The following is a 19,805-nucleotide window of genomic DNA, read 5'->3' as shown; positions in this document are numbered from 1 at the left end:
AAACCCTTTGATTTTCACAGGATCTCTTTTACTAGAGACCTATCCATGCAGATAATTTTTTTCCTCCAATTTTATTTCTCAGTACTTTTTACAAAACTTTTTTTTCCTTCCTCTTAGTGATTTCCCAATCATAATAAAGGAGGAGATTATTTAGGGATAAGAGATTGTGTCAGGTCTGAAATTGAGTCACTGACTGGCCTTTGCCATATTATTTTCCTGACATTTGTGAGGTAAACATGCCAGTAGAATTAACTTTCAAATCCTTTCCCCTTCTGAGTGAAATTTAGTCTTGTGCATGAAGTCTGTAAGGGTACAAAACTTTATCACAATATACTCTTGTGCATTCAAGAGGATGAATGGAAGAGAAAATTAAATAGTTTTTTTAGCTATTGTTTGCCTTTATCACTGATGGAAGAGACCCATTTAATAATTTTCAGAAGTGTCTAATCAAACAGCTGAATTAATGAACAACTCTCAACCTATACTTTAAACTTTGTAAAAGAAACAATCAATGAGATGAAGCATTATGAAATCTGAAAATGTAAATAATTTTATTGTCCAAACTGCATGCCATATCTCTTAAAAACAAAAAGGATTTGCATAGTAATAAATGGCTTTTTTTAGCATAATTGAATTATTATAATGTACTCATTGTATTTAGGAAATCATATATTTACCAACTAGGACAGTTTTGTATTTTTGTTTTGAATGGTTTAGGAATTCAGTCTTGAATAATGTGTAATATGGAACTGTTCTAGAAAAAAAATGAAGCTCAGTCTTTTTCTTTTCTGCAAATAGGCTATTATTGTTTCAGCTTTCAATGAAAGTACATGTAGAATTCCATTAGAACATAGTACTGGAATGCTCATCCTTTTAGCTGCCAAAAAATAGCCGTTTGAAAAAGGATTAGTCAGATTGTGTGACTTACAAATAAAGTAATTATTATTTTTATTTGATTAATATAGTCAAAGTTAATAAAATGCACTTTTGAGGATTCCTTATTCAGCTAATATTCCATGGCCTCTAGGTTATTGATTAGCTCATCCTTTTAACATACTCACCCTTCCCCCCAGCCAAAACAAGCCTTCCCAAACCCAATATTTTTCATTTTGACTTGTGAATATCCCTGACTAGTGCTGTTGCACAGTTCAGCTCAATCTCCTGGTGAAGATGCTTTTCTGTCTTCAGTTGAATTTTTTTTAGTTTTAGAGTAGCTCCTTCTGCCTTCTGCTCCCAGGGCATATCTTCCAGACAGTGAAAAGCAATGAGCAGCTGGAGGCAACAAGCTAGATCAAAAGTCTGTTTCTGTAGATGGACAGATTTGTTTATTCAAAACTAAATAAGAGGTATCACTATTCATAGTCCCATCTGTAAATACTTTATCCTGGTAATAATTCAGTGTGCATGACAATTGCTGTCTGTGGTTAAAGCACAACATCACCGCATGAATGATTGCAGAATAAGAGGTCCCATCTGAAAGAAAGCAGAAGTATGCGGTAGAAGGCAGACTGGCATTGTGAAAATGACAGCTACTTGGGGAACTAAATACGGGAATTTTGCATCCTCTGCACCTCAGCTTTAGTACTAATCTGTAGTTTGTCATTTTGTAATACTGGGACATGCTGCAGCAGTATGATTTTCTGTAGAGGATGGCATCAATGTCATTTTTCTTCATCACTTGGTCTTCTCTTAAAGGTTTTTTCTAAGTTTATCCTGTTTAGCTTGTGGCAGCTGAACAAATCCTACCCCCAGGACAGAATAATTGCAGGAATCTGAGGCCAGTTCAGATACAACAGTATATTTTTGATGAAGAAAAACAGTCTTAACCTTTTCATTACGTGACTGAAAGATATGAATGTTAACTGGTATTTACCTGAGATAAAATCTGATGATTCAAAATTTTGTTACTACAGAAGTGAAGTTAATAACCTGTGATTTATATTTAACTGAAAAGTCTCTTCCTTTCTTGTGTTGTGATTTCTGACAAAACGATGTCGGAAACAGTTGATAATGCAACCAGCTCATACAAAAATTTGTATATATTTTTACTCGAGTAACACTCTTGAAGTCCAAAGGAATTCAGTGCAGGCAGTTTAAACTAATGGTGAGTTGTATGCAAGGTCAAATTCCATACTGAGAAATATGTGAATTTTTCCTAACAAAACGTTGTTGGGTTTGGAGGGGGGTTGTTTATGTTTTGTTTTTTGAGTTTTTGCGGAGTTGTTTGTTTGTTTTTAACATCTTTTAAACTAACCATTTTTTTCATTTCTGCTTAGAACCATTGGATACAAAAAGAAGTATGTGAAAGTTCCACACGGTCATATTTGGGTGGAAGGGGATCACCATGGACACAGCTTTGACAGCAACGCTTTTGGTCCTGTAAGTAAATTCTCTGTATGTCACACTTTGCAACTGAAAAACTGTGCATATGTGAAACACAGTGAGTATGAATTGATTGTGAGTGTAGTTTTGTTATTTTGGTGAGAATTATTAAACTTTATAAAATATCTTGGTCAGCAGATACTGAGTTTTTTCTTAGCTATAAGAAGAATAAGGACTTCTTTCAATTCCCCACATGGAAGGGGATGTGGTAGAGATTTTAAATTTGGAGGAATATGCTGGAGTTGTAGCCAGAGGGTGAGCCAGCTCCCTGTAGCTGACAGATGCTCCCTGAGGACATTTTGCCAGCTGATACAATTTGGAATGATTCCCTCCTGGGAACTTTGTCCTGCTTTAGTGCCAGTGCTGGGATAAAGAATTGGGGAACTGTAACCATGCTTAACAAGCGTGAACTGGTAAATTGGTCAGTGGACAGTAGTAGAGATATTTAAAACTTTTCCCAAAGTAAATATTAAAATTTTCTTTGCATATTGAAGGAAAAGAAAATGCAATCCATAAAATCTCTTTCTTTATGGGTAAAAGGGTGCATCTTTTTGTCAGGACCACAGTCAATTCTTTCTCTGAACTCTAGTTCAGGTTTGGTTTTGGCTTTGTTACGCTTTGTGTAGATTCTTGTTCTTGTTTTAACTTAATCTAGCATGCAGGAAATAGTTGCATAAACTGTGTATCCTGCTGTGGAAATACAAACTCTTTTAGCCCTATTCCACATGCAGGATTTTTCTCTCTTTTTAAGAGAGAATATTCCTCTAATGTTATTTAAAAGCCCACTGTTTGTTATAGGGAAGCTGTCAAGACTGAATTTTTCCACCCTTACTCATTTCACGTCTATTTCATATAGAAGTCATCCCACTAACTAATTGAATTAATGACAAGAAGGACCTTATGAGTTTATCTGGCTTCTTGAAGTTTAGCCCAATTATTAAATTGAAATAATTTGTTCTCAAGAAATAATACAAAATAGGCCCACTGTCTGATTTGGAGTATGTAATGGTGATGCCTTCTTTTAGTTTGTCACTTTTTGTGTGCTTGTATTTCCTGCTGTTTTTCATTATTATTTTCCTTCTACTATCTTCCAAGATTTCTAACATCTAGTTTTAGAGGTTCTTTCTGACAGAATTAAGTCAGTCTATCCTGTGCAGGTATCTCTTTCCTCCCTTAGTAAGCTTTTCTCTGTCACTCTCTGTTCCCAACATAAATCTTAGTCATAAAGCCACTAATCTTCTTTTCACTTACAAATATATTGCCAATGTAGGCTCAGAGCATAAAGAACCTTTAGCAGTTGGACATTGGTTTCAGATTTACAGCAGCTCACACAGAAATTCATACAAGGTAAAATCCTCAAGGTAGGCACAATGCAGCTTTCATGCAAGATAGAATGCTGGGGTAAATCTAAATACCCTCAGATTTTTGCTCCATTCACTGATGTTTATAAATATTAGTAAATCCCCTTCACTAGCCTTTAGCTCACATTAATCATCAATTGTTAGCTAACATCAGATGGTATATCACTTTTCTTACAGCAATGGCACTTTTGAGAGCTGGCAGGACAGGATTTGACAGTGAATTCTTTATCTTTCTTCAGGAAGAATGACCTTTGTATTGCTTTGATGAATACATTATGGGCAAGTCAGCTGTAAATAGGTATTTTCCTCTCAAATTAAATTAGAACAGCAATCGCTGAATGCAAGCAGAAGGAACAGAAGAGATCACAGGGTCTGAAACTAGCTCCAGAATGCTAAAATACAGAATTTTTCTGTCTGTAAAAGGAAATGGAAAGTGCGTTTAGAAGGACTCACTGCACTCTAGGTTCTTTGCATCCTACACATATAAGATTTTAGGTTAGTGCGACATTTTTACTGCTCTTCTGTACTCTGGAGATTATTTGCACAAGTAAATTAAAATATTGAAATCACTGTTTCAAGCCATTCAGAAGGTATGCACTCTTTGAAAAAAAAAAAAATTCTCTCCTAAGACTGCAGCAGTGGTAAGGAACAGACATGGTAAGACATGGAAATGTTTTTCTCTCTTTCTTAGCAAAAAGGTCACTTAAGATATGGGGTTAAATGTGTGTCACATTAGGACATGTGTGTCACAATTCTGACTTTCAAAATGATGATTTCTTTAATCAAAAGATGCAGTAGAAATAGTGGGGGGCTTAAGTGGGCAGTGTTGTAGGCTGCCATTTCCTCTACTTTCATGTGACTGTATAGTAGAAAGGCATTTATAGTGCAGAGAGACTCAGTAATGTCTTCCAGATGAACTTAATGGGCTACATGGGGCATAAAAGGAAATTGTAGAAAAACAGATTGAGAACAGATGTCAGAATATTTTTTTTCTCTTGGAGAATAAATCTGTGTAATGGCCTAATGGGTTAGGTTGATAAAGCATAAACCCTGATACCAATCAAGTTCTGAATTAGATGCACCTTTGAAGAGATAGCAATTTCTAAGCTACAAAACTTGGCCTGATTAAATTGTATTTATTTAGTTCAGAAAGATGTTATAAAATAAATAATATCTTGTTATTGCATGGTTTTACAAGGCTGAAATTGGATTTTTAAAGAATAGACACATATTTTCCTGAAGTGTGTAAATGAAATCAAAGTATTTAAACTAAGATTTTGAAAGTTTACTATTTTCATTTTTAATTTTGTCTTTGAATAAAATTAATACCTTAACTGATAGTAGAAAAATAACAGGGTATCTATGGTTAGTGCTGAATTAGAAATGCTATTAGCTTTGTATGTGATCAAAACTTAGATATTCATTCCCTTTTCTTACTACGGGACTAAATTAATTAATTGATGGCTTCTGTACATTGTCTTTTAAAAAATGCTTTGTGTAATACTGAATAGCAGGTGATACAGAATACTATTGCTGTAATACTGATGTGTTTCAGGTTTGGAAATCTGCCAGCCATTCTTAACAGTGAAAATAGCTGTTTTGAATAGAAGCCAATAAACATCTAGAGAACTTGCATATTTTTACTATCATTTAAGGGGTAAAAAATTGCATATTATTGGATTTTTTTTTTTCAGTTACTTGGACTAGGATAGAGATTTCTCTTAAATTGAATGTTGTTTTTTCTAAATTCTGAGTGAAGTTTTATAATATTAGGGTAGCATTCCTTATTTGGCATACTACAGAAATGTGATAATGCGTACCCAATATAATAAAGGTACCACTTATTAAAGTTTCTTTTATTTTGTTTTCAGTTCTGGTAGTTTTCCTATTTGATGGACCTTTTTACTATGGGTTATAGTTCAACAGCATAGGAAATATAAAAGTAATGTTCCTGGCAATGGTTTTGCTTTCTTAGATCAGAAATGCAGAAGATATTATAAAAAACTGATGAAGTTTTAGATTCCTCTGCTGCTTCAAATTCCTTAACAATTTTAAAGGGTTAACTTTATGCCAGATCAGGTATTGTCTTTGCTTGCATAGTCAGGATAATATCAGCATAAAAGCAAGGTGACAATTTATATTCTGTGTTCAATATTCTGGCTAACTCAAGGGAAAAGTCATTATAAACTGTACTTTGTGTAGATTAAATGTTTAGAGCTGGCAGCCAGCAGTACAGAGATGGTTATCCAAGCAATATGTGAGGGTATCTAAGAAACAGTTATGAATAAGTGCATGGTATAACTGATGTATTCCTGGATGTACACATGTGCAATGAGAAGCTCTCTCATCATTTTTAAAGTAAAACAGGCAAATTTTAGCCTATAATGCTCTTATTTATACATTTACATGTTTCCAAATGCCTCCAACCTGGGGATATGAAGGACCTTTATAAAATTAGGGCTTGCAATCACTGGCAGTCTTTCAGCTGTCATGTGTAAGACCTGAACAAAAGCTCATTAAAGTCAATGAGAGCTTTCTATTGCCTTTAATGGCTTTGGAGAAAGTTCTTTCTGAATTAAGCTGTACAATCCAGTGTAAGGGCAAAAAACAAAAGCTATTATCCTCCTTACCTTCCTTGGAAACTTGTGACACAGGTAGGTTCAGTATCCTGTCAAAAGTGTCTCTTTTTGCCTATCCAGGTCCCTATCTCAGCTCTTATCCTAAAAATGCATCTTTAATGTGTTTATTTTCAAAACTAAATCTTGTTGAACCTGAGCCAAAATTTTTTGACAGAAGTTTTACATTTATAAGCTTCAAATGAGTAAATTGCTTTTAGTTAGCATTACTGTAGAGGCCAATTTTTATGATTGCCTATTCTGTACTGTACATTCATGGAATAAGATATCTGAAAAACCTTTCTATCTGTTTAACCACATTTTCATTTAAAAGCACAAACCTATAGACTGTGGCTAGGAAATGATAAACTAGGATGACACTGAACAGAATATCATGGATTTATTAGGTATTTTGATTTGATTTTCGAAGGCAATCATCATCCCTTTCAGCTATAAGATAGGAATGGTTTAACTGTTAACCCTCAACAGGCAAATTAAATTACTTACAGAAGCCGAATGTGGCCTCTTATGATTTTTTCTAGGCTGATCTAGTCTTTCTCTCTGTCATTACTGTTAGTGAATACAAGCAGTCAAAAGCAGAAAATAAGAAAATTACATTAGAGAGTAAGTTGAATGGAAATATGACACTTCTAGTGGAGCGCAGAGGTTACTGCTGGTAAAGGAAATACTTAAATCAAGATGTCTGCTGCTGGTGAGAGTACCTCTGCTTCATTTTCTGAGGGCAATTGAAGGAGGAAGCAGATCTCTTTGTGCTGTTTTGAATTACTTACATAACAGCAAAGGAAGAATGCCACATGTCCTAAGAGTGCACATCATCTTGGTGATGATCTTGCCATCTTGAGAAACTTCCATATGTGACCTGTAGACTGGTGCAGGGATTACATATCTCCCTGAAATGGAGCAGCCTCTAAGACAAGAGGTGGGAAGAGTTTAACAGCTCCCAGCAGTGCACTGAGCATCACTGCATTGAATTGCACAATAAGGCTCATAGCTAGGGCGCGCTTCCCACAGAGAGCTCTGCCAGCTCTTGAAATACCTGCTGACTCCAAAATGCCATTCAAAGAGGCTTAAGACAAATATGTCAATGGCAGAGTACCAAACCCTGTTTTAGTTTAGAGCAGTCAAGAAGAGATAGTCAAGGGTGGCAATACAAAAGTGTGATTTTAACAAGAAAACACTTATCTGTGCTTACTCTCCTAAAGTTTATGTAGGTGAGAAGAGTGATGACAAAGGAGTCAGTGGAGGCTGGGAATGACCTACTGGGGACTTGTCTGCATTAACTTGCTAACAGATGTTGCAGATTCTTCTCTTAACTTTTTGCTATCACGGCCACCAGTGCACCTTCACTCTGTACCTTGGAGAGTGGCGTGACTCTTGTGGGATCAGTGACATTTCTAGTTCTCTCTTGGGTATTAAAGAAGAAATGAAGGCTGTGTTTAAACAGGATGTGTAATGCAAATATGCAATCAATGCCATTCCATATTATTTATCTCTGGCTACTGGCAAAAATGAAACAGGTGAAACTGTTTACAATCAGAAAAAAGACTTGGCATATGGAGCATGAAGTTACCAGTAGTAAATGGCATGGATGCAGAGCTTGAACTTGTAAAAATCTATGGTGAATAAAAAAGATAGGACATTATGTGTTATGACTGATGACAAATGAAGCTTGCAGGGTAAATATGCTTGTCCCTTTGAGAGAATACTGTATGTGAGATGCAAATTGGGATGGTGGCATTTCTGTGAAGAATGACAATTCACTCCAGGAGCTGCTGAAGGGGAGTCTTGCTAATAAGATTGTGTGGCCTGACTGTCCATTAAATTATCATGGCTAACTGAATTTGCACTATAGGGAATAAAAAGTCCCCTATAGCTGTCCTAATTATTTTGAAAAGTAAAATATTTAGCTTGACTATTTTAAACCAATGCATATGGCTATTATCATGTGACTAAAAGCTCTCAGTTAAGGCTATTCTATTTCTTAGCAATAGAAAGTTTGCTTTTCATCTTAGTTATGTCAAATCTTATTTTATGCATTCTAGCTAATTTTCTCTATTACCTGTAAATGTAATTTATTTAGCATTGATAAAGCTTCAGTCATTCTGCTTATGGACCAGGATTTATGTAACAAATTCAAGCACAATGAATTATTAATGCAAATATTTAATATTTCTGAATGCAAAAACCTTTAAAGAATGTTTCAACCACATTGGAAATAATGGTAGTCTGAGCTGCGTTTGGCATCACTTATATTGAAATAAACTAGGAAAAATGTTGAAACAGTATTGGATCTATTTAATGAAATATTAGAAGAGATCAGAGAGGCTATCAGAATCATTCAATCATTTTTAATTATCTAATTTGAACAGCTCTGCATTCAAATATAATAATTTGTGAAACCCTGTGTACTCCTTCATCAGTTTCCTTACAATTATTTCTCTCAAGTTACTGCTTGAAATACCCTTATATTTGATAATCTTTCTGCAGGATTTGCAACATTATAATGTCTATATTGAATTAAAAAATTTGCTTGTTTTAATGCATACGAGGCTCAAAGGAATCTTTGATGACTTCTGTATAGTTTAACCATGTAGGGAATTTTGATTCATGCTGGCGTTCATCTTAAAGTTTCCCAGGACATAATTGAAAGAAAAAGAACACAATGTATTTATTTCTTTATAATTTTACCTCCTTGGACATGGGTTACTGTCAAATCTCAGACAGTGATTACTGAAAAAAGTTCTAAATTTTAGTTTGCAGAATTGTAGGAAATTTTTATTTACCTGATTCCATTTTTGGATATGATAGAAGCTTTGGTGTAATAAGTACTCATGTCATTAAAAGTCCCAAGCCTAAAATAAGACTATTTAATTCTAGCACCTTCTTTACATGATTGCACATCATATTGGAAGGTTAAAAATGTGTATTTGTATGGCAGTGAACGTGCAAACCAATGTGTATGTATTTATTTAGGAGGATATGTTTTTTCCATTTAGAAGCAAAACACTGTAGAACCATCATGAAAACTACAGCGGTACTTCTATGAATTATTAGAGGGAAGTGATGTTTCCCATGCCCTTGGTGCAGTCAGGGCAGTGTGCTTTGGGGATTCCCTGGGAAGGGTTGGTAAATCAGCCCTGAGAAAGGCGCCTGTGGCAGAGCTGTAGCTCGCCACGCAGAGGTTCAAGGGCAGGCTTTGCTCCTGCCTGCCTGGGGAGGCTGCACGGGGGGGTCAGAGCTGCTCGCGGATCCTCGGCTGCTGCACAGCGAGCCAGGGAGGCAGGGCCAGACCCCTCTGAGACGCGGAGTCGTGGGACAGGGACAGCAGCCACAGCACCCAAAGTTCTGAACTGACATTAAGTTATTTAAGTTTGGGGGTTTTTTCATCATGGCAAAGTCTTGCATTGGTTGCTGAAAAAGTTAGGAAGACCTCAATTTTCAAAGATAGATAAAAGGTCTGTCTGGAGAGCCCTGAGCAACTTGAGCTGGCTGAGCCCTCCCATATAGGAGGCTGGACAAGGTAATCTCCAGATTTCCTTTCCTACCAGTATGTCTGTGCATATAGGAAAATTGTTTTTATTTTGTCAGTACTCTTTTATTTAGCATTTAGACAGTATACTGACAAAAGTTATGTGTTAACACTGATGGAATCACATTTATCAAGAGAGAGAAAATAGTAAATTTACTTTTCCATTGCTGCAGTCTCTCAGAGGATTATCAAGGGCATCAAATTGCATTTTAGATTGTACAAACGGTTCTTTGCAAACCTTTATTTGTATTCCCTCTGTTCTAAAATGAATAGTTTAGAAAATATACTAGATATCATGAATTTTCCTAACCTGGCCATATTTAAAATCCAGCCTGAGCAGAGAAGAAAAATTTTCCTCAAATATTGCAAACACTTTTTTTTTTTTTTTAAGCAGTACTTCAGACTTTATAGTTATGTTATGGAGCAAATAACAATATTTACTTGTAGCTAAATCTGATTTGGACTAGAATCCTGATCTCTCAAACATTTGTTTTTATATATTTAATGTCTATAGGATCTTCTTAATAAAGTCCAGGCCCTGAATGTTTCAGACTGCTTCTCTTGCTTATGTTATGTCTTTTCTCCATCTCTTATTTTGAAAGACTTAATAAATGAAGCATCCTATTTCAAACTGAATAATTTTGCTGGTTGTGGTGATGACAGATAATTCAGTAAAAACTTAATTGTTTAATTAAGCAGAACTTTTGCTGTTAACTAATTTAGTTCCTGATTGTTATCCAAGCAATCAAAGCATTTTCCAAACTGTGAGGGCTTTTTTTGAAAAATACAATTGTAATGGACATATTTATTTATTTATTTATTTAATTTCAGAATATAAAAGTATAGAAATAGTTTTTTGGTGAAAAAATCATGATCTTGTCAGAGAAATGTTCAGATTGATAGCAGAATTTTCAAATTATTATTTCTCTTTCACTGCAGAAGAGACAAATAAGAATACTTCAGAGGTAATTCCTATAGAATGTTACATTTGGTGAGAGGGATAATGCCTACTAACAGAGTAGCAAATAGGTTTGCAAAACAAATAATAAAATATATTCCTCTTCCCTTGATTGTTATTTGAGATAATGTTACTTAATTAAAGTTGTGTGTAGTTCTTTTCATTTACTTGTTCTGAGGATTTGGGCACTGCAGATTAACATCTATTAAGGTTTGAAATTTTATGTAGATTTTAATTAAGAGCTCCTGCAACTCAGTGTCAGATTCAGGAACTAGCACAGGTTTTGTTTTTCTCTTGTCAGTCTGGAGATTTAGAAGAGTTGTGTATAATAGGAAAACTGGTATTTCCTCTTTCACATGTGCACCATTTATGTAACTGTAATTTATGTCCTGATGGAATGATTGAAAATGTGTTTGTGTTTGATGCAAACCAGAAATCTCTTATCATGTGATCATCAGCCCTCTGTGCTCATGAGGACAAGGCCCATGTAAACTTTTTATTGTGAACCTTGATAACAATGCCTGCAAGCTGCAAGATCAGTATTATATTTTCTAATTGCAACATTTTATTTTTACCCCAGGTAATCTATCCCAATATAATTGTAAGGAGTGCTATTCTGAAATATGTATGTATTAGAGCTTATACCAATGCAGTCTCTTCTTGCCTGCAATACATCTTCCTGAAGCTGGGAGACCAGGTGACAAGCTTTGGGGGTTGTTAACTTGTACACCTCATATTTGTGAGATATCACTTTTTGCAATGGGAACAGAAGGAAACCACAGTAGTAGTTAACATGATGTGATGACAAGATCTGATATTTCTTTCCTAGCAAAGGTATAAATCTGAAGATGATGAACAATTTTCACTCTAAATCATGGGTCTTGGATCAAGAATTGATCAATTATTAGAAAGAATGAGGAAGAAAGAAAGAAAGAAAGAAAAGACAAATTTTCAACTCCATAAAACACTTCCACTTCTGGTGGAAGTCATGCAATTTTAGTAACAAAAATCTGTGCAGCATCAGTTAAACTGATTTTAAAAAAAGCTTCTTAGTATTCTATGATGGTAAAATGAATTATCAGGTATTTTCTGGATGAGTCCCTTCATGATCTTTCTTGAGAGCATAGTAAATGGTCCCCACAATGACTGCTACAGCCATTGGATTAATGTATATGATGGGGTGCTTAAGCAAAGGAGGTAACTTGTTAAAACCTTTAGTCAACACTGCCAGAGTTATTATTTGTAGAATATAGCTTTGACTTGGTACTCAACCAAGACAGGCAAGCAAAGAGCTACAAACCTTCCCAATTTTTCTTTTGGATCACCTTAGCAGGATTCAGGTTTTTTGTAGTTTAGCCAGTCAGAAATTTTAAAGCCAAAAGCTCATCTGCCTTCCACTAAAAATGCACAAAAGAAATAACAGAAAGCTTAAATGTACTATCATCTTAGGAGTTTAGTGTTTTTAATTCTGTATTATGCCAAATCATATTCACATATTTTCACATTATGAAAATTAAAATTCAGGTTTAATTTGCAACTTATTAAAACCCAGGATTTGTATCATTTAGATGCCAAAATAACAGACTCTGGACTACTCTGTAACAGATGTGAAATTGGTATCCAACGCTGAATTTTGGCCATATACACACTACCTCTAATGAAAGCCAGGGGAAGCCTATGACCAAAACAAGATGTAATACACTGAAAAAGGAGAGGGATCAGAAGAAGCGACTACCTACAAAATTCTCCATGACTGCTCCTTGGCAGGTTATAGCTCCACCTAATATAATGCTCACCTTCACATTTCAGAGGCTTTGGCAGGTAGAAAGAGCTTGCCAGATGATGTTTTTTACAATTTCAGAGATTGCACACAGGCATTCCAGAATCCAATTTTTTTTCAAGACTCTTATAATTCTGTCACAATTATGAGACACTAATTGAAATTTTTTCTTCGAAATGCTGCCAATGCAGGTTACCACACATAGGATAAGTCAGAAATACCTATGTTACTCTTTCAGACTGAAGAGTAAAAAAATGAACATGCACTATGGAGTGAAAATAGACATGCCTCTCTAAAGTTCTGGTTTTGTTACAACTGTTGTGTTTTCAGTATCCTCAAGCTGTGAAGAGATATAACACTCCCCTTTGACAAGCTCAATACACTGTTTTCTCTGAGGTTTGTATTGTTTTCTGGTAAGTCCTGTGATGCAGAACTTAAGAACTACTACTACAGGACTTTAGAAACGGTTTCATGTTCATAATATCTGTGCTGAAATATGCTGTTAAATCTTATGTATTGTCAGAGGAATTTTGGAGTTCTTAGAGTTCTGCATACATCAATGAAAGCATAAGGTCTCAATTCAAAGCATTGCTTAGTTAATATAGGCTCTGATTATACTTAGTGAGTGGAGCCATGTAAAGAATAAATCTAATTTTCACGGTTATTAAAATGTTCGTAATATCAGAGTGAACTTTTGTTCATATAAATTTTCAAAGAAACCATTGTATTTTCAATTAAACAATTTGATAGTATTACAAAGCAATTAGCTTTTAAATGAAAAATATTTAGATTGAACAAGACAAAAATACTAATGGAATATAAAGTCTTCATGTTTACACTTAATGATGTTGAGTTAGGAAGAAATGTCCTTTAGTCACTTTGGATCCCATTCAGATCTCTCTTACATCTTCTTGCTGTTAGGTTCTCTGAGAGAGTTTTCCTGTAAATCTTTCGTCAGTACTGTTCTGTTGTCACAGTATCTAAGCTTCAAGAAGCAGAATGGTAAATGCATTTGTTAAAAATCCACAGTTCACTGTTTCCTTATACTGCTGAGTGTTCTACTAGCCCCACTAGTTATACACATACCAGTGCAAATCAGGTATGTTTGTACAATAGAAACTTGTTCAAGAAATGGATTTTAGTACATAAATTAGAAACCGAGTTCATATCACAAAGCTCATATCTCTTCCCTTCTCTAATATTCATTCTTCTCTTCCAAATTTATTCAAAACTCTGTACTTTTTGCATTGTGCATAGGAAAAGATGCAACTCACATAACAGTAGAAGAAAATCTTGTATTTCTGTTGTAGCATTCATCTCATGTTTGAACTATATTCTTAGAAAAGAAAATAATAAAGATACTGTCTTGATCATTTATATTTGCATTTGCATGCAGTGTGGTTTGCTTGGAAGTCTTATTTTACATCTATGTTTTAGTTTGAAGTTTCAGGAAGTACTGCAGCCTGAAGTAAGTCATGCACTAAAATAGAAGATTATAATGGGATATCTTTCTTCCCTGGTTTGCTTTTAGAGTTCTCTCCTGGCACATTTTACACAAATTAATTTGACAGTAACAAAAACTAAAAAGCTATTTGGATTACTTCAGCAGTAAACTAGCAACAGAGCCATGTCATTTCAATTTATCACTTGTCTTTAAGTGTGTGAAACCTTAGTGCTTCATCACATTCAAATAGATTGCTTATATATAGAAAAAAGCTGCAGACTTCACAGAGAGGGAAAAAAACTATCAACTGCCAGCTGAGCTTTCACATTCTCCCTGACTTGCAAATTTTTTTAGTGAATCTCACACTACCTGAAGTAGAACAGCATAGTAACCTTAGTTTTACCGTTGTTACTATGTCTCAGGCTATTAGGGATTTATCCATCAAAAAGAGCTCTGGCCCTAACAGCACACTGGGCCTTTGTAATTATAACCTGGGAGGCAAATCCTGTGAAACCAAACTTAACCTCTACAGTTAGCTTGTGTCCTACTAGCATAAATCTGTGTTTCTTGGTACACTGAAGACATCTACTATTTTCCCAGGGTTATACAGGAAAAGGGAACATGCACTTATTCAATGATGCTTGCACGAACATATTGAAAACAAAAGGAAAACAATTAAAATACAAAAAAAAAAAAGATAATTAGAAGTTGGTATCTTTTCCTGTGATAAATTCTACAGAGACTGAAAAGTGAAGATAGGCTAGACAGATAATGCATTATAAAGTAATTGCTAAAAAAAGTGAAAATATTCTCTGAGTAATCTTACCTCCAGTATCTCATGTTTGTAAGCTCAGGAAGGAAGAAATGCAATTTGTTCTGGTATTTCAAGTCTGAAGTTTTTCCTTTGTTTGGTCAAAAAAAGTGAGGTCAGAGCACACATACTATTTTTACACAATCCAAGATTTAAAGTGAATGATTGATCTATTGAAAATCCAATGTGATTTATTATGCATAATTAAAAAACTAGAACACTTATAATCTAAAAAGCCTCAGTGAATGAATTCCTCCAACTCAATGATAAATATCTATGTAAAATGAACATCAGTATAATATCTATTTCAAACTATATTCCTTTTTTCAATGGGGCTTAATAATATGCTGCTACATGTGCAAGTTTTGTTATGGTTCATTATGGTCTTGTGCTCTTGATAGCGGCTTGCTGCAGAAACCAAGACTAGTGAAAAAAAGTAGTAATAGTACAACACCTTTAGTTTCAACAAAGCATTGATAAGGTGGGTAAAAATAAGGTTTGATTACTCTTCAGAGGCTTTTTCCTTGTCAGAATACCTGGGTGCTTTCTCTGAAAAGTAAACTGTATAATCTAAGGAGAAATAGCTCTGTTTACCAGAAGTAGTCAAAGTAGCAGATACCTGTAATACCTGGAAAATATTCAGTTACCTTGGGAATAAAAACATTAACTTTATTCTTCTTTCTGAATTCCACTTTAAAACCTTTATTCTTAGCTCTCTAGAGAAAGTCCCAATTGGCCTTTAAATGCATTTATTTTTAAATGAGATTCATAAGGGACTAAACCTATCAAAGTTTTCTATGAAAAAAAAATTAATAGAGAGATGCTTCTTATAGGTTTTGAAGTAAAGAATTAAATTTTATCTTGAAAATGGAATGATGCCAGCTTTCTTGGAGACTAATTTAAACTTTTCATAGAATAAGCATTACATAGCATTAAGACAGGTCGCTTTAGATTTGATGCCTTCTCTGCAACAAAGGGTAGCATTTTTTCATTGCGTTTGGAACAGGACAAAAAATTCATCATCTTTTCATCATGTTGAAATTTCAGTAAAAGTGCAAATTAGGCTCCAGTATTAACAGGCCTTTCAGTGACAGCACAGCAATCTCTTAGAGAGTATTGCATTCATTGTTCTGTATAAAGATACATTCCACTTTCAATAATTACATGCCTACTCGAGGTCTGGGACATTTGCAATAGCTTTATTACCTAAGTCAGGTAAAAAAATCCCCAAACCTTTTGTAAGGTAGAATAGGTTTATCTTGTATCTGGTTTGTACAGTATGTTAGAGTATTTAAAACTTGGGAAAAATCTTGTGTCTGGGAGTTTTGCCAGGGTCAGTGATGTCAGGACTTCATCCCCAGCAGGATTTTCCTGCTGCTGCTGTGCTGCAGACGTGTGGCCACAGACTGTCCCCAGCAAGGGACAGCACATGGCTCTCCCAGCAATGCCCTGCTCCAGCCCCTGCCACGCTCCATCTGTCCAGGGCTGGCAATGTTTGCAGAGAAAAGGATCATGTCTTTGTCATGCAACCATGCACCAGGAGATTCTTATTCCTGTGTCATATTTAGAGATTTCCTCTGTTATGCTGATATTTTAGGGCATGTAAATGGTAAATACAGGTAACAGAGCCAATCTTTGCATTTGTATAGTAAGAACCGACCTGTCCTTCAAACCACCATAGTCAGAGGAAGCACTTTGCCAGTGAGGAACACCTCCCAGTACCTGGGGCTTATTCTAAAATTTATAACTGATCTCATGTTGTAACACTAACAAGAGGATTGCATACCATGAATGGAATACTTTTTTCTTAGCTGTGTATGTGAAAAATGCTTGTAGTTTCTGAGCTGTTTCTTATAATTCATGGCCTCTGTGTATCACAAGCTAAAATTGAAAATAGCCAGCAAATTGCAAATACATTTACTTGATAGGTACAATTTGAAGTATGAAACAATAAACTGGAAAGTCTCTTGGGGTTCTGGGTAATTCACTAGAAATAGACTTAGTGTGGCATTGCTAATTCAGTTATATAAAGAAGAAAAGTAATTGCTAAAAGTAACAACTTTTATTAGGCTACCTGAATAAAATGCACAGAGTTCCTCTTATGAAAAATGCTCTTTTTTGTTTGTTTGTTTTTAAATTTAAAAATTTTAAATGTCATAAAGCAAATTCTTTTTGTTTTTGTTATATTTTCACTCTTAATGTGTCCTATCATTACACACTTTTTCACACTTAGTCACAGACTGGGGTGAGGTTTGCTGAATTGTTTGGTATTAAGTACAAAAATGTGTTTCAGGCATGTAGAATCTCATCTAGTTTAATATTTTACTGATCCTAACTTTTTTTTTAATAATGTATGAATACTCATGACCTCGTATTTTCTTGATCATCTGAACAATCCTAGATGCATTTGAAAGGATTAATCTCATGGTGGGTCTCCTGAATTGCATTTCATCTGTCATGCAGCAGCCTTTGTTAGTTCACAGCAGAAGACAGCATAGATTCCTGTTTACATGGATAAAATAGAAAAGAGTTTGCTTTTCTGTAATACCTTCTCTATCTCAAGGTATTTGAAAGCACTTGAAAGAACATCCTGGCTGAGTTCAATGCTGCTGCAGTGTGTGAGTAGGCAGCTGCAGCAGCCCTTCAGGACTGTGTATTTAGCAGCAGCACAAAGCCAGACATTTCAGATAGGAGAACGAAAGAAGCTACGTTGAAAGGACGGTGAGAATGAGTGCAAGGGATTTCACTGCAGGAAAACAAGCAAACTGACAAAACCATCAAAAAACTGTATGAGAGGCATAGCATGTTTTAAAACATTTTCCTCATATATAAAAGATGTAAAAGATTATATGATTGCAAGATGTTTCGTGCTGATGATATTTTCTTGTTTAATAATCTCTGTTCTTTGAACTGAGTTCATATAAAACTTTCAAAATCATCAAAAATATAAAACTAGCATCATGTTGTGCTTTAAGCCTTTTCTGCAGAAAAGACAAAGAAGCAAAGCACTGCAAATATTGAATTATATTTCATTACTGAATTTAGCAATTCCTGTGTGCTCTAGAAAGTGTAAACTTTATGTAGATTTGGCATTCCTAATGTGTGTTCTCTACCATTTTATGGAGCTGAGATGTGTCAACTCTCAAATTAACACCTTTCCTCCACACTAATCTTGCAGTAAATATATAGGTACCTGTATTTGTAATGATTTCAGTCTTGCTTGTTTTGACACGTTTGTCAAATTCCCAGTGTTTGCTTTCAAGTGGAGGCTAATAGAGTGTCCCAAGACAAGCATCTGAAATGTGTATGTGCTATTTTTGTAGTAGGGAAGAAAATATTGATAAACTAAAAATGCTTGAAAAGGCCTAACCAAAATATCAAAATATTCTGTTTCAAAAAATATTGTGCACATTTTTTTAATAAATAATGGAAGTATAAAATAAGATGTGCATTAAACTCTGTAATTTTTCAAAATATCACTTAATGAGAGTCTAGCTTTCAGTAATATGCTGCATATATGATGCTGTCAGTTCATGAATCTTTCAAAGAGGATCATGATATTTACAGAAGTCAGGTGAACTTTGAATGTAAACCCATATCAAGACCTGCATTTATGAAAAAATATCTAACCCACTCTTTACTTTTTTCCTCTGTGTTTCTGCTTCCTTCTCTTCCCTGTTTTTATCTGTCCTTTTTTTTTCCAAAACAAAACTTTTTTTTTTTTTTTTACAGTGAACTTCATGCATTGCTGAAATAGAAGCACAGACAGTTTTCAGTCTCATATCTTTAAGCACAGAAATTCTCAACCTCAGTTGTCTAACCATGTCTTGAGGAATAGTTCTTATTCTTCCTAACGGAAGTAGCACTTCTCAGACCTTGAGATTAGGAATTCACTATGGGCTTTTAAAAGGTTGGGGGGCCTGTGGGCTAACTTTCAAATACTGCCTATGGTTCTCAGTTTATTCCCCTAAATTCTGTCTGAATAATCACTTTTTGTCTGTGCATCATGACTTCATACTACAGATATTTATACTACTTTTACATTTCCTCTTTATTGTATCATTTACATTTGATTCCCTGAGTGTGAGTCAGTCTGTGAGATGTCATGAAAAGAGAGTGTGTGTCATACATCTGCTAAAGCTTCAAACACCTTGGGCACTCTGTAAGAATTAAGAAAATAAGTCTTCTAAAATGATGAAACATGACATTAATATAGAAAATGTCAGTCACTTGTTATATTTTTTCAGATAAATATTATTTGCTGTGGCAGAGTTCAATGCTTAATAATACATTGTTCTTGTCAGTACTGTTTAAAGTGCACATGATTCATACTAAACCTTTATCTTAGCTGATAGTGAAAGTAGGAACTTAGCATTTTCCAAAACCAAATCTCAGTTCAGAAGTTTAATACACTTCCATATTTCCTGCAGTAGGAAAGGATATTCTGCCTTCTCCATAGATTTATTTATCTCAGTAGTATAGAAGAGGTTTATGGTGCCAGTGCTGTGGTTTTACAAGATCTACTGAAACAGTATTTAATTAAACAGCACGATTTGATAATGTAGGATTTCCATATATTGGAAAATATTTTTTAGTGAAATTTAGTTTGGAATTAAAGAGTATACTTCCTAGCAGAATGAAAATGAGAGGCAATTTTGCTTGGTAAAAAACTTAAGAAGCTTTGCAAAAAATCTGTTATTAGAAGATAAGTAGTCACAAAATTTTAGACAAATGTATAAAGTGCTATATTTCCAGCTTTTTGGTTTTTATGTTCAAAAATTTTATAAAGAAAGATAACAGTTTTTAAATTTTATTGCAATATCGGTCATTTTCATTTATTTATCTCTAAACATAAGTGTGAGAATGTTCTGATAGAAAAGACATTTTATCTAGGACTGTGTGAA

General features: G+C 34.7%; 1 protein-coding gene across 2 annotated transcripts in view; it reads left to right on the top strand.

The window, feature by feature from the left end:
• Nucleotides 1–19,805, top strand: part of IMMP2L (inner mitochondrial membrane peptidase subunit 2) — a 408,104-nt gene that overhangs the window by 313,099 nt on the left and 75,200 nt on the right. For both annotated transcript variants that reach the window (XM_058804979.1, XM_058804980.1), the window contains exon 5: nt 2,277–2,379. In XM_058804979.1, coding sequence (XP_058660962.1) covers nt 2,277–2,379 — 103 coding nt within the window. The remainder of the gene's footprint in view (nt 1–2,276; nt 2,380–19,805) is intronic.

Source organism: Ammospiza caudacuta, chromosome 5, assembly GCF_027887145.1.
Source record: "Ammospiza caudacuta isolate bAmmCau1 chromosome 5, bAmmCau1.pri, whole genome shotgun sequence".
Taxonomy (NCBI): Eukaryota; Metazoa; Chordata; class Aves; order Passeriformes; family Passerellidae; genus Ammospiza; species Ammospiza caudacuta.
This window is presented reverse-complemented; position numbering and strand designations above follow the sequence as displayed.